This window comes from Scyliorhinus torazame, chromosome 8 (genome assembly GCF_047496885.1).
Source record: "Scyliorhinus torazame isolate Kashiwa2021f chromosome 8, sScyTor2.1, whole genome shotgun sequence".
Classification (NCBI taxonomy): Eukaryota; Metazoa; Chordata; class Chondrichthyes; order Carcharhiniformes; family Scyliorhinidae; genus Scyliorhinus; species Scyliorhinus torazame.
Genome location: NC_092714.1, coordinates 207,815,266 through 207,828,987, shown reverse-complemented (window position 1 = coordinate 207,828,987; position 13,722 = coordinate 207,815,266). Strand labels below are relative to the sequence as shown.

At 56.1% G+C, this 13,722-nt stretch overlaps 1 protein-coding gene across 1 annotated transcript in view; it reads right to left on the bottom strand.

Annotated features, from left to right (window-relative positions):
* atp9a (ATPase phospholipid transporting 9A) overlaps positions 1–13,722 on the bottom strand; it is a 286,828-nt gene that overhangs the window by 196,647 nt on the left and 76,459 nt on the right. Inside the window, exons 6-7 of the mRNA XM_072514714.1 lie at positions 4,218–4,269; positions 645–739 (exon numbers count right to left, since the gene is read on the bottom strand). Of these exons, the coding sequence (XP_072370815.1) occupies positions 645–739; positions 4,218–4,269 (147 nt within the window). The remainder of the gene's footprint in view (positions 1–644; positions 740–4,217; positions 4,270–13,722) is intronic.

Below are 13,722 nucleotides of genomic sequence, written 5' to 3'. Positions count from 1 at the left end.
TCCTTATCTCAACAGAGGTGCTCAGGCCAACAGTGGCAACCCTATTGCTGCCCCAGCTGAGGCCAGTTACTTTAACAGAGGTTGACAATTAACCTGTGGTTATGCAAGTTCAACTACTCGCTATTGTTCATCCATCAAGGGTAGGAGGAGGCAGTCAGTTCTTGCCAACAAAAACTGAAAGCTTCCCTGTTAAGCATCCAAAATCAATTTTAAAAAGCTTTAAAACGGGCAAGTTATAAAGGCAGCTTTAGATCAACAGTACTGCAGCTAAGAGCAATTAGGGATGGGCAATAAAAGTTGGCCTAGCCAGCGAAGCTCACATCCCATACATGAATAACGAAAATGTGAATTTAGAAGATGGCCCTCATTTTGAGCTATTTTCTCTTGATCCAATACCCAATCATGCGATTTGTTTGGCACCAAAAAGTGGTCAAAAAAATCTCATTGCTGCACCAGTAGAAAAATAACAACAGCATTAGATGAAAGAACAAAGCACAGATGTTGTGATATTATTTGTATTTGCAGAGGGAAGGCAACTGTGGAGAGAGAAAAAAAGACAAGCAACTGCGCGGCAACAAGAGGCGGAATTCTGCAGACCATCTTCTAGCCAGGATTTTCCACAAAGTTATTCCCGCAGTACTTACAGCTGCTATGGGTAATCTCTGAGTACAGCCAACAGGCAAACGCATCTTCCAGTCAGTCTCACCATCCAGCTGATCGGTACGAATAAAGCAGGAACCTGGAGGGCAGAAGGAAGGATGCCAATCACACATGTACAAGCCATAGGCAAAGAATATAGACGCATTAACGTTCTCGGCCTTTTGGTTGAGATCAAGAGTAGGATCAAGTCTGAGATCAGGTGTAATGCCTGCTCTTGTCAGCTTGGATCTAGAATGTATCTTTTCTGGGGATCATGAATTGGATTCAATTCGAATTTGAGTTTTTTATTGGTGCCAGCAAGGAGATGGATTAGGAGCTTTCCCTATTCACTCTGTACATCGGCTTTGTAACTCTGTGAAGGGAGATTTTTTTTAAATATTGATGCATTAATGGCCCCACTAAGAAGATAGTGAAATACAGCAAGTGGCTGTTAACTTCACCCAAGTTAATTTGGAAAATGCAAAACCAAGTAGGAATATTACTGTGTACGAACCAGGGGCTAAATTCTCCCCCAACGGCGGGATGTCCGCCGACTGGCGCCAAAGACGGCGCCAATCAGACGGGCATCGCGCCGGCCCAAAGGTGCGGAATGCTCCGCATCTTTGGCGGCCTAGCCCCAACATTGAGGGGCTAGGCCGACGCCGCAGGGATTTCCGCCCCGCCAGGTGGCGGAAATGGCGTTTATTGCCCCGCCAGCTGGCGCGGAAATGCGGCGCATGCGCGGGAGCGTCAGCGGCCGCTGCCAGTTTCCCGGCGCATGCGCGGGAGCGTCAGCTGTCAGTTTCCCGGCGCATGTGCGGGAGCGTCAGCGGCCGCTGTCAGTTTCCCGCGCATGCGCAGTGGGGAGAGTCTCTTCCGCCTCCGCCATGGTGGAGGCCGTGGCGGAGGCGGAAGGGAAAGAGTGCCCCCACGGCACAGGCCCGCCCGCGGATCGGTGGGCCCCGATCATGGGCCAGGCCACCGTGGGGGCACCCCCCGGGGTCAGATTGCCCCGCGCCCCCCCCAGGACCCCGGAGCCCACCCACGCCGCCTGGTCCCGCCGGTAAATACCAGGTTTGATTTACGCCGGCGGGACAGGCAATTTCTGGGCGGGACTTCGGCCCATACGGGCCGGAGAATTGAACGGGGGGTCCCGCCAACCGGCGCGGCCCGATTCCCGCCCCCGCCCAATCCCCGGTACCGGAGACTTCGGCGGGGGTGGGAGCGGGATTCACGGCGGCCAACGGCCATTCTCCGACCCGGCGGGGGGTCGGAGAATGACGCCCCAGGAGTGCTGATTTTCCAAATCCACATGCTCAAAGAACTAACTGAATTGTTCAATTTCCACTTTTAAATCATCGCTAGTAGTTTTCAGAATTGATACTAATGTAACCCAGACCCACCCAAGGTACAGGTCTTACATGAGTGCTAACTGAGACAGTCAACAATAAAACTAAGGATGGGGTTCTCTGTTCCCGCCAGCAGTGCAGCCCCAATTCTCCGTCCTTTCGAGCAGCGGTAGCGGGGTGGACTCACAATGGAGGATCACAGCCTAAATGTCACCCTTTCTGCAAACGAGCCAATATATTTGTAATATCCCGCATGGAGCGTACAGGGTTGGGAATACTTGTCGTCCCCATGCTCCTTGCAGAGTACAAACTCTCCCTGCTAGGGACAGGGTATCTCTGCTCCCCGGGGTATGTAAGGTCAGCCAGTAAGGCACCGACCAGTGAAGTGTCCAGTATGGGACTACTGGGGAATGTAAATATATTGGGTGGATTCTCTGTTCCCCGAAGCCGATTTCGTAATCTGCGATCGTCCGGAGGATCTATTTTTACGATGGAATCGGGGGCGGTGCCTGTTTTCAGATGCTCCGCCCCTCCAAAACACCATCATAAAGGAGCATGCCACACGCCATTGGGATGGCCTTAGGACGTCACCTTTGGCCCACCCCTTATGATTCGCCCCCAATGGGCCGAGTTCCTGACCGCGCGGGGTCATGTGGTCTCAGCGGTCGGGAACCAGGCATGGCGGCTGCGGACTGTGTCCAGTGCCGACACAGACTGGTAGGAGCCGTGCTACTGGCCAGAGGGGCTTTGGTGAGGGCTGGGGGAACTGGTGGGGGGGTGGCCAGGGGATGTCTGGGAGGGCACTACCTGGCAGGTCAGGTCCGCCCACGGCCGGCACCATGTTATACGGTGTGGCCGATGGAGGCCACTGACCCGGCAATACTCTGGCCGCTTTTGTCGTGGAGGCCGGGTATTTTACATGGTATGACTGCCCTCACCGGTCGGAGGATCGGTGCTGGGGTGGTGCCTGTTTTTTGACGTAAAACGGCACAGACATCGCCTGGAAATCAGAGAATCCAGCCCATTGTTTGTAAATAAATAAAACTTTGTTCTTACTTTTACTCGGTTTGGACTCCCGCATCCTTATTAAAATATTCTTCACCCCCATCCCGGTCGCTGTAGCGACTTCAAGAGGTGTACTGGAATTTTAGGAAGCTCTAATTTAGAACTGGTTTGCCTTAGTAAGCTCCACTCCTCCGGTTCAATTAGCAAGGCTAATTTACAACATCGGACAGCAGAACAAATCCGTGGTCATGTTATTTTTCAGATCAACAGGACTGTATAAAGTCAAACTATTCTGCATTAACTGTACCACCTATTGTTTAACAGACACTCCAATCAGTGACATGACAGTGTATTTAACCTGGTTGCATCTTTATTGGGTTTGAAGGGGGAAGCTGAATTGAGATCGGCGCTGTGAAGACTACTGCCAGGATTATTAGAGGTCAAGGCATGCAGTTTTTGGCACTCATCTCTACAGCTTGCTGTGGGGGAGGAAAGGGAGCGATAGGGGATGATGGGTGCTGTCATGGTTACTGATAAGCAAGATTTTTGGGCAGCTGTTTGAATCTGTTACAGGTCTGGGAGCTGGACTCACAGACACAGCTCTGAATTAACTAAGCAGCCAATGGATTGGTTGTCACCTTGACAGCTGATCTTTCCCATTTGGGTTGAACAATACAGATGAGTAAAGGAAAAGTGCTGAGAGCTCAAAAGCCTGCCAGTTTGCTATTATCTGGGACCTTCCTGGGTCTAAATGGCTCAAATATCCTGAATAAGCTCAATGACCTACTGCCAGGGCAAGGGCAAGGGATCGATCATCTCTTTCTTTTAAAAACCCGTTTACAGCTGCTCTCTGCCGCATTGGTCACTGTTCACTTGTAGCACTGTCATAAACTCAAGCATTGAGAATTATACAGGCACATCAAACAATGAAAAATGGACTGAAAAATACAATAATCATAAAAATAAAGAATTGGACTACTTTTCCAGGATTGGGACAGTTTAAACACCATTACCTAATTGCAATTGATTATACTGAATTATTACTGATTAGATATGCAGATTGGATTAACTCGGCAGTGGAACCATTAGTGTCTTAATGTACTCAGTATCAGAAATGTGACCAATTGGATATTCAAACAAAGCAGCCACGTCATACTGAAGAGGGAGGCAGCTGAGAGGGAAACTCTTTAAATTTTAAATGAATTACTCAGCTGAATTACTTACCACTTTTATCTGATGTTCGGAGGAAGATCATGTCAGCAGGTACCCGCTGATTCTATAAAAAAAGAAAATCAGAAAACAGCTGGTATAACAGAATTTGCAAACAACTCACAAATGAAGAAATTACCGACAAGATTTCATCTTTTGTCAGAATCAGAACCAAAGCAAATTAAACATGCATTGACAGGCGCTTCAAATAAAAGAGTAAACAACTTTAGATTGTCAATACAAAAAAGGCACAACTTACACAAGCACTCACATCATTCCTCACACATATATGGCAGTACATGAAGTTCCAAAGTTCTCCAACTCAGCCTCCACTGTGTAGGACCTCTCACTTCCCCACAATCCATTTGGCTTTTGAGTCATGTTTAACAACAGATGCATTCTATCCGAGGTCTCCAGAGACAGTTAACACCAACAAAGCACACGTCTATGAACCCTCCCTTCCGCAGGTCACATCAGTCCTGGTGGTGTAGCTTTCCAGCGTTCCTTTTCAACTAAACAACCCAGTACTACCCAGTTCATGATCTGATCCTCTGACAGCAACTCTCAGCTTTTTCGTATGCCTGAGCTATTCTCGTTGCTTTTAGGTCTTGATCGTTCATACATCGTTTTTCCGGCAGGGTCTGGAATTTTGTGTTTCTTCATACTGCCTAACAGAAAACAATTTTTTTCATCGCGAGCTTTGCTGGCTTCTCCTTTGCATGAATTCTGTGTTTCTCTTTCTATCTGTCTGCTTTCTCGATGTGCCTGCACCTGTGTGCTGATCACTTTCTACCTCTAGCACTATTCTTCACAGCAATAGTTTCTTTGCCTGACCACATAACTTTTATTGTTAACTTAATAATAAGAACCTTTACTATTGTCACAAGGAGACTTACATTAACACTGTATTGAAGTTACTGTGAAAATCCCCTAGTCGCCACACTCCAGTGCCTGGTCAGGTATACTGAGGGAGAATTCGGAATGTCCAATTCACCTAACAAGCAAGCATGTCTTTAGGGACTTGTGGGAGGAAACCGGAGCACCCGGAGAAAACTCACGTCGACACAGGGAGAACATGCAGACTCCGCACAGACAGTGACCCAAGCCAGGCATTGAACCCGGGTCCCTGCTACTGTGAAGGAAGAGTGCTAACCACTGTGTTACCATGCCACCCATTCTTGCCAGTTGCTACCTCTTTCAAGTCAAGGGAGGCCAGGAGACATGGACCAGAATTATTTATTATTCAATAAAATTACAATTGATCCAAATCCCACAGAAGTCCTTTGCAAACATTGTTAGAAACAATTACAGACCTTTTAAAGAAATTACAAATTTGTCCAACTGCACTACTTCTGGGTCAAAAGTCATCTTAGACCAATCAAGACCTCCATACAGTTGGCTACTTATTTTTCAAGATTCTAACATAAAGTTCCATTTGCTGTTGATAACCAACTTTATTAGTCTACACAAGTTACAAGAAACTTTACGAAATAAAACAGGCCATTTCGGCCCAAAAATCTTTTATTCCTTTCAGTTGTTATATTAGTTTCTTGCTCATGTAAATTATCTAGCTTTTCTTTAAATGCATCTCTGCTATGCACCTTAATCATTATTGTGAATTCCATTTTCCCATCACTCACTGAGTAAATTGTTTTCCACAAAATTCCTCACTGGTTTTCGTTTGTTGTTGCCATAGCCATAATGAGGCCATTGGCATTGCCTTGCTTCTTCTCTGACTTACTTCAAGCCATCCTCAGTCCACGTCTCAATGTCATCCATCCATCCAATTTTTCGTCTGCCTCTTCTGTTTTTACTCTCAATTTCTCTTTCAATTGTTATCAGGACAAGCTGTCAAGTCTTCAGTTCCAACCTGGCTATCGACACGGGGAGAATGATCTCCCTCTCTTTAATTGTACTTAGCAACCCTTTTCATTCCTGAACTTCTACACTTGATCTAACTTACTCATTTGTCTTTCTGGCCATGCAGCTGGATCTGAGCATCCTCTACCATACCCATATTTCAATGGCCGTTATCCTTTTCTCATTCTCTTTCCTTAAGAGTCCTGTTTTCGCATCCATGCTGTGCAACTTTACTCAACTTTATCAGCTTCACACTGATGTTTTGGACTTCCAGGCACTAAAGTCACTGGCTACACCTCTTGCCATAGATAGCCTACCCTTGGATGTAACTTTAGTGTTTATCATTGAGCCAGAGTCCTTATTGGATTTATTCTTAACTATCCTGCAGGAAATGAAATCTTACAATTTGCGGCTGTACAGTTGGCATTGACAAAAACTGTAACAAAACACAAAAAGACTTCAACAATTTGCAGATTGAGTTTGTAAATGGCAATGAGGTTCAGTAATAATAAGTGAGATGTTGCATTCAAAAGCAAAGAGGTTATGTTAAACGTATATAGAAGCTTGGTTCAATCATACTTTGTGTACTGTGCACAATTCTGGGCCTCCATATTACAAAAGGGATATAGAGATCTGGAGAAAGCGCAAAAGTTGTCTTAGAAGGTTGATACCAGAACTAAGAAGATGCAAATATCAGGAAGGACTGAATCAGCTGTGGTTTTTTTCTCCACAATGAATATAACTAAACAGTGACTGTTCGGGAGCGAAATTCTCCCCAAACGGCGCGATGTCCACCGACTGGCGCCCAAAACGGCGCCAATCAGACGGGCATCGCGCCGTCCCAAAGGTGCGGAATGCTCCGCATCTTTGGGGGCCGAGCCCCAACATTGAGGGGCTAGGACGGCGCCGGAGGGATTTCCGCCCCGCCAGCTGGCGGAAACGGCCTTTGTTGCCCCGCCAGCTGGCGCGGAAATGACATGTCGGGGCGGCACATGCGCGGGAGCGTCAGCGGCCGCTGACAGTTTCCCGCGCATGCGCAGTGGGGAGAGTCTCTTCCGCCTCCGCCATGGTGGAGACCGTTGCGGAGGCGGAAGGGAAAGAGTGCCCCCACGTCACAGGCCCGCCCGTGGATCGGTGGGCCCCGATCGCGGGCCAGGCCACCGTGGGGGCACCCCCCGGGGTCAGATCGCCCCGCGCCCTCCCCCAGGACCCCGGAGCCCGCCCACGCCGCCTTGTCCAGCCGGTAAATAGGTAGTCTAATTTACGCCGGCGGGACAGGCTATTTATCGGCGGGACTTCGGCCCATCCGGGCCGGAGAATCGAGCGGGGGGGCCCGCCAACCGGTGCGGCCCGATTCCCGCCCCCGCCGAATATCCGGTACCGGAGACTTCGGCAACTGGCGGGGGTGGGATTCACGGCGGCCAACGGCCATTCTCCGACCCGCTGGGGGGTCGGAGAATGACGCCCCAGGTCTTTAGCATTATGAAGGGGTTTTGGAATGCAGGTGAAGAATGGATATTTCCACTTGTGCTCTGCCCAAAACAAGGGGCCTTTAATACAGGATACATTAGTCCCCCCATCCCTCCCCAAACACCACATACATATGGACTTTCCCCACCCCCTACAATATATGGATGATAATGGCATAGTGTAGGTTAGATGGCTTTTGTTTCGGTGCAACATCGTGGGCCGAAGGGCCTGTACTGCGCTGTATTGTTCTATGTTCTATGTTCTAATACAGAACAAGAAACCCCAAATAACCTGAAATCTATACAGAGTAGTAAAATAATCCCAAGCTAACCTTTCCCATCCACACCCATTAAAGTCCTATTTAAATACTTTTAGTACAAGTACTTGTTCCATGGCAAAAGCCTCCACCTCCTCCAATGTATCGGAAAAATGGGGCGGGATTCTCCGAGGCCAACGCCAAAATCAGGGGCGTCATTCTCCAACCCCCCAGAGGGTCGGAGAATGGCCGTTGGCCGCCGTGAATCCCGCCCCCGCCGGTTGCCGAAGTCTCCGAAGGGAGAAAAGTCGCCGGGGCGTTAATGGCGCCGCTGACGTCGGAGAATGGCACGGGTGTGCGCAAGGCAGCCGATTTTGGGCCTGCCGATATTCTCCCTTCCGGATGGGCCGAAGTCCCGTCGACGTGATGACCGTTCACGTCGACGTAAATCAAACCTCCTTTTCATCGGCGTGAACCTGTGCTCCAGGTTCACGCTGACCAGCGTGGAGGTGAGTGACAGCCTGGAGGGTTGGCCGCTGGGCAGGCGATGGCGTGGCTGCAGTCTGAATGTGTGGGAAGAGGTGTGTCTCGGGTTGTGTGTGTGTGTGTGTGCGGCGGGGGGGGGGTGGTTAGAGTGGGCTGGGCTCCGGGGGAGTGCCGGGAAGGGGGTCCGTGCCGGGGAGGAGGATGGGGGGTCCGTGCCGGGGAGGAGGTTGGGGTCCGTGCCGGGGAGGGGGATGGGGGGGGGGTCCGTGCCGGGGAGGAGGATGGGGGGGTCCGTGCCGGGGAGGGGGATGGGGGGGTCCGTGCCGGGGAGGGGGATGGGGGGTCCGTGCCGGGGAGGGGGATGGGGGGGGTCCGTGCCGGGGAGGAGGTTGGGGTCCGTGCCGGGGAGGAGGATGGGGGGGTCGTGCCGGGGAGTAGGATGGGGGGTCCGTGCTGGGGAGGAGGTTGGGATCCATGCCAGGGAGCGGGATGGCGGGGGGGGGTCCGTGCCGGGGAGGAGGATGGGGGGGTCCGTGCCGGGGAGGGGGATGGGGGGTCTGTGCCGGGGAGGGGGATGGGGGGTCCGTGCCGGGGAGGGGGATCCGTGCCGGGGAGGAGGTTGGGGTCCGTGCCGGGGAGGAGGATGGGGGGATCCATGCCGGGGAGGGGGATGGGGGGGTCCGTGCCGGGGAGGGGGATCGGGGGGTCCGTGCCGGGGAGGGGGATGGGGGGGGGGTCCGTGCCGGGGAGGAGGTTGGGGTCCGTGCCGGGGAGGAGGATGGGGGGGTCGTGCCGGGGAGGAGGATGGGGGGTCCGTGCTGGGGAGGAGGTTGGAATCCATGCCAGGGAGCGGGATGGGGGGGGGGGGGGGGTCCGTGCCGGGGAGGAGGATGGGGGGGTCCGTGCCGGGGAGGGGGATGGGGGGTCTGTGCCGTGGAGGGGGATGGGAGGTCCGTGCCGGGGAGGGGGATCCGTGCCGGGGAGGAGGTTGGGGTCCGTGCCGGGGAGGAGGATGGGGGGATCCATGCAGGGGAGGGGGATGGGGGGGTCCGTGCCGGGGAGGGGGATGGGGGGGTCCGTGCCGGGGAGGGGGATGGGGGGGTCCGTGCCGGGGAGGGGGATGGGTCCGTGCCGGGGAGGGGGTTGGGGTCCGTGCCGGGGAGGAGGATGGGGGGCTCCGTGCCGGGGAGGAGGATTGGGGGCGGGGTCCGTGCCGGGGAGGGGAGGAGGTTGGGGTCCGTGCCGGGGAAGAGGATGGGGGGGTCCGTGCCGGGGAGGAGGATGGGGGGGGGGGGGTCCGTGCCGGGGAGGAGGTTGGGGTCCGTGCCGGGGAGGAGGATGGGGGGGTCTGTGCCGGGGAGGACGATGGGGGGGGGGGGTCCGTGTCGGGGAGGGGGATGGGGGGGGGGTCCGTGCCGGGGAGGGGGATCCGTGCCGGGGAGGAGGATGAGGGGGTACGTGCCGGGGAGGAGGATGGGGGGGGGGGGGTCCGTGCCGGGGAGGAGGGGGGGGTCCGTGCCGGGGAGGAGGATGGGGGGGGGCAAGTGAGTTGGTCCACCTAGCCAGGTGCCAGCCTCCAACAGTTGGACTCATGCGGTCCATGCCACCTGGCTGGGGGGAAGGAAGGGATATGGGCAATGATGACATGTCGTTGTTCCCCCCCCCCCCGCCCCCCCCCCAACCAGGCCGTCATGTTTTCTGATCATCCAGCGATGTTGGCCGTCGTGGCGGCAGCCGCTAATGTCCATGTTGCCCTGGATGAGGAGGAGGAGCGTGCCAGAGAGGCGGCGCAGGCTGCCGCAGAGGGGCAGGCGGCAGCCGCCCAGGCTGGAGGGACACCTGACCGACAGGACGAGGAGGGGGAGGAGGACGTCGCGGCCCCACGGCAACGGAGGCACCCGAGGCCGCCCCGTGTGTACCGGCCCCAGCAGTTATAAAAGGACCTCACGGACCGGGAATGCAGGAGGAGATTCCGGATGAGGCGGGAAACCGTGGCACACACCTGCTGGCACACCTGTCACCGCGTGGCACTGGCGGGGGACACCCTCTCCCCGTGTCCGTCAAGGTTACGGTTGCCCTGAACTTTTATGCAACGGGGTCATTCCAGGCACCGAGTGGGGACCTGTCCGGCATATCGCAGACATCGGTGCATCCGGGCAGTGACAGATGCTCTATATGCCATGGCGCACCGCTATATCCGCTTCCCTGTGGACCGGGCCAGCCAAGATGCCCGGGCCGTGGGCTTCTCTGCCGTGGCCGGGTTCCCCATGGTCCAGGGCGCGATTGATGGGATGCACATCGCCGTGCGGCCACCTGCAGATAATAGGGCCGTGTTCACCAATAGGAAGGGGACCTATTCGATGAACCTACAGGTGGTCTGCGACCACCGCATGATGATCCTGCAAGTCTGCGCCCGTTACCCAGGCAGTGTACATGACTCATACGTGTTGTCGCGGTCATCCATCCCCGGCATGTACGAGGGACGCCATCCCCGGCTGAGGGGCTGGTTGCTGGGTGACAGGGGCTACCCATTGCGATCGTGGCTGATGATGCCTGTACGGAGGCCACGCAATGAGGCGGAGAACCGCTACAATGATGCCCATGTAGCGACAAGGGGAGTGATAGAGAGGTGCTTTGGCGTGCTGAAGATGCGTTTCAGGTGCCTGGACCTCTCTGGGGGCGCCCTCCAGTATCGGTCAGATAGGGTCGGCCGCATCATTGTGGTGTGCTGCGTCCTGCACAACATAGCCCAACAGAGAGGCGATGTGCCACAGGCAGAGGAGGGCGGAGTGGAGGAGCAGCAGGAAGTGCCGCAGTCCTCCCCAGATGAGGGCGATGGGGGCAATGGTCAGGGCAGATGGGTTAGACACAGGCGGGTGGCTGTCCACCGTTACCGGCTGGCCCAGCGGGCACGGGACAGACTGATAGCCGCCCGCTTCACTGACTAGATGGGCGTGGGAATCGGGTAGTATGGCCACAGACCGCACACCATGGCAACAGCCAACCACCCACACCCCCCACCCATCCACCCACCCAGCACCCTCAACCCCCTCCCCAACCCCACCCACCCCACCCGCATGCACACCACCCCCCCCATTGCCGATCCACCTGCGGCACAACGGCCGGGCTCACACAGTTGCGGGTGGACGCGTGTCTATTGCAGGCCATGGAGGATGATGACAACCCGCCCTGCGGTGAGCTCCTGGCTCCACATCGTTGGACTATGTCTGACCCATGGCCACAGTACCACCATCCACCCGGACCATCCCTGCATGCGGCTGTGACACTGCAGCGCACGGTCCCGTCCTCTGCCCGGGGGATGTCGATGGCGGCCCAGGGGAAAGGGGGCAGACTCACCTGGGGCTGAGGTAAGACCACCCCTCACACACACACTTGCGCTCAACATACATGACACCCCCGCACGCTTTGGACAGAGCACAAAGGCAGCTTCTGTAGGTGTAACATTGACTTTAATAACCAAACGAGTTCATGCATGTGCCCTAGCCCCTAAAACTCATCTGTGCCCTGCACCCGTGCCAACTTACTCAGTGTCTAATTGTTTGGCCTTACGGGCCCTTTGACTACATCTACGTGGTTCCCCAGACGGTACAGCAGAACTGGAGGTGGACTCCTGTGATTCCTGCCCTCTGACACTGGATCCCTTTGGCGGCCGTTTCCTGGGGCGTCCTGGCCTAGATGGGCCAGGCTGCAGCCCGGGCGACTGGGATGGCGAGCTGCCAGCCTGTCCTGCCCGTTGCCCACCCGATGCACCTGGGACGGAAGGGGGGGAGTCCGAGGTGTCGCGGTGTACCGGGACCTCCCCTACAGGGGAAGCCGGGACGGACCACACCACCTCCTCCTCCCTCGGGGTGCCCGATGGCCCACAGGCCTCTACATGGGTGGGGGATGCGAACGGACTGGCCATCCGACGCCCCCCCCGGCATCTGGCGTTGCCAGTCCTGGAGGCCTGTGCTGGTATCGACAGGGGTCTGCAGGTTTGCAGCCATGGAGCCCAGGGGGTTGGCAAACCCTGTCTGTGACAGTGCGACGCCGGCTCGCACATGGCCACTGGCGCCGATGCCCTCAGCGATGGCCTGCTGAGACTGGGCCATGGCGTGCAGAGACTGGGCCATGGCCTGCTGAGACTGGGCCATGGCCTGCAGAGACTGGGCTATGGCGTTGAGCACCTCTGCCAACTGGCGCTGGCACTGGCTCATGGCCTCCTGTGAGAGGGCAGCCATGTCCTGGGCCACAGACGCCACCTGCACGGAAAGCCCCAGGCCTCGCAAACCGTTCCCCATGTCTGACACCGTCGCACCCATTGCCTCCACCGCGGACGCCACCCGTGCGGTGTCGGCCTGGGTGGCACGCATGACTGGCACCACTTCCAGCTCCTGGACGCGGGTGGACTCCTCCACCTGCGACTGCAGCCGCCGCAAGCCGGCCGTCACCCTCTTCGCTCGTCTCCTGGTCGGTGGTTGCATCGGATCTATGTGTGGGTGTGGAAACTCCAGGAACCCGGGATCCATCTGGGCGGCAGATGTTCTCTTGGGCTGGGCTGCCCTCCGACCGCCCGGCCCCTCTGCTGCTCCTACCTCCATCTGCTGTACCGGGACGGCTGTGTTGTGCGCACCAGTGAGTGTACCAGACGCCTCATCACTAAAGTGCCCAACCGAGGTGAGTGTTTCTACGATGGTGGAGGGTGTTAGTGACAGCAGTGGCGTTGTGTCGTGCTCTTCGTCCCACTCTGAGTCCATGGCACTTTGGGGTGGGGGTCCACTCTGAGTCACTGTCTGGTATTTTGTCTTCCTGGGTAGTGCTGTCCCGGGTAGGGGTGTCCTGGGTAGTGCTGTCCCGGGTAGGGGTGTCCTGGGTAGTGGTGTCCTGGGTAGTGGTGTCCTGGGTAGTGGTGTCCTGGGTAGTGGTGTCCTGGCTCGGATGTGACGGGGGCCTGTGGCTGCCCCCCTCGTCGCTGGGTGGCACACGCCTGCGGCGTCGCTCCCGCACGTGACGGGGGTGTCGTCTCCCTGTTGCTCCAGGTCTCTCCGTCTCCCGTGGTGTGCGAGGGGCATCCTGCGGGCGTCGCATGCCGGAGGGTCCGGGTCTCTCCGTCTCCCGTGGTGTGCGAGTGGCATCCTGTGGGAGTCGCATGCCGGAGGGTCCGGGTCTCTCCGTCTCCCGTGGTGTGCGAGGGGCCCCCTGCGGGCGTCGCATGCCGGAGGGTACGGGTCTCTCCGTCTCCCGTGGTGTGCGAGGGGCATCCTGCGGGCGTCGCATGCCGGAGGGTCCGGGTCTCTCCGTCTCCTGTGGTGTGCGAGGGGCATCCTGCGGGCGGTCTGCATCTGCGGGGATGGGTGCCTCGACGTTTGCTCCTGCGATACACAATGAAGCATGCATGGTTAGACACGCAGGCAGTGATCAAGTGATATGGGGGAGGGGGATATGGGG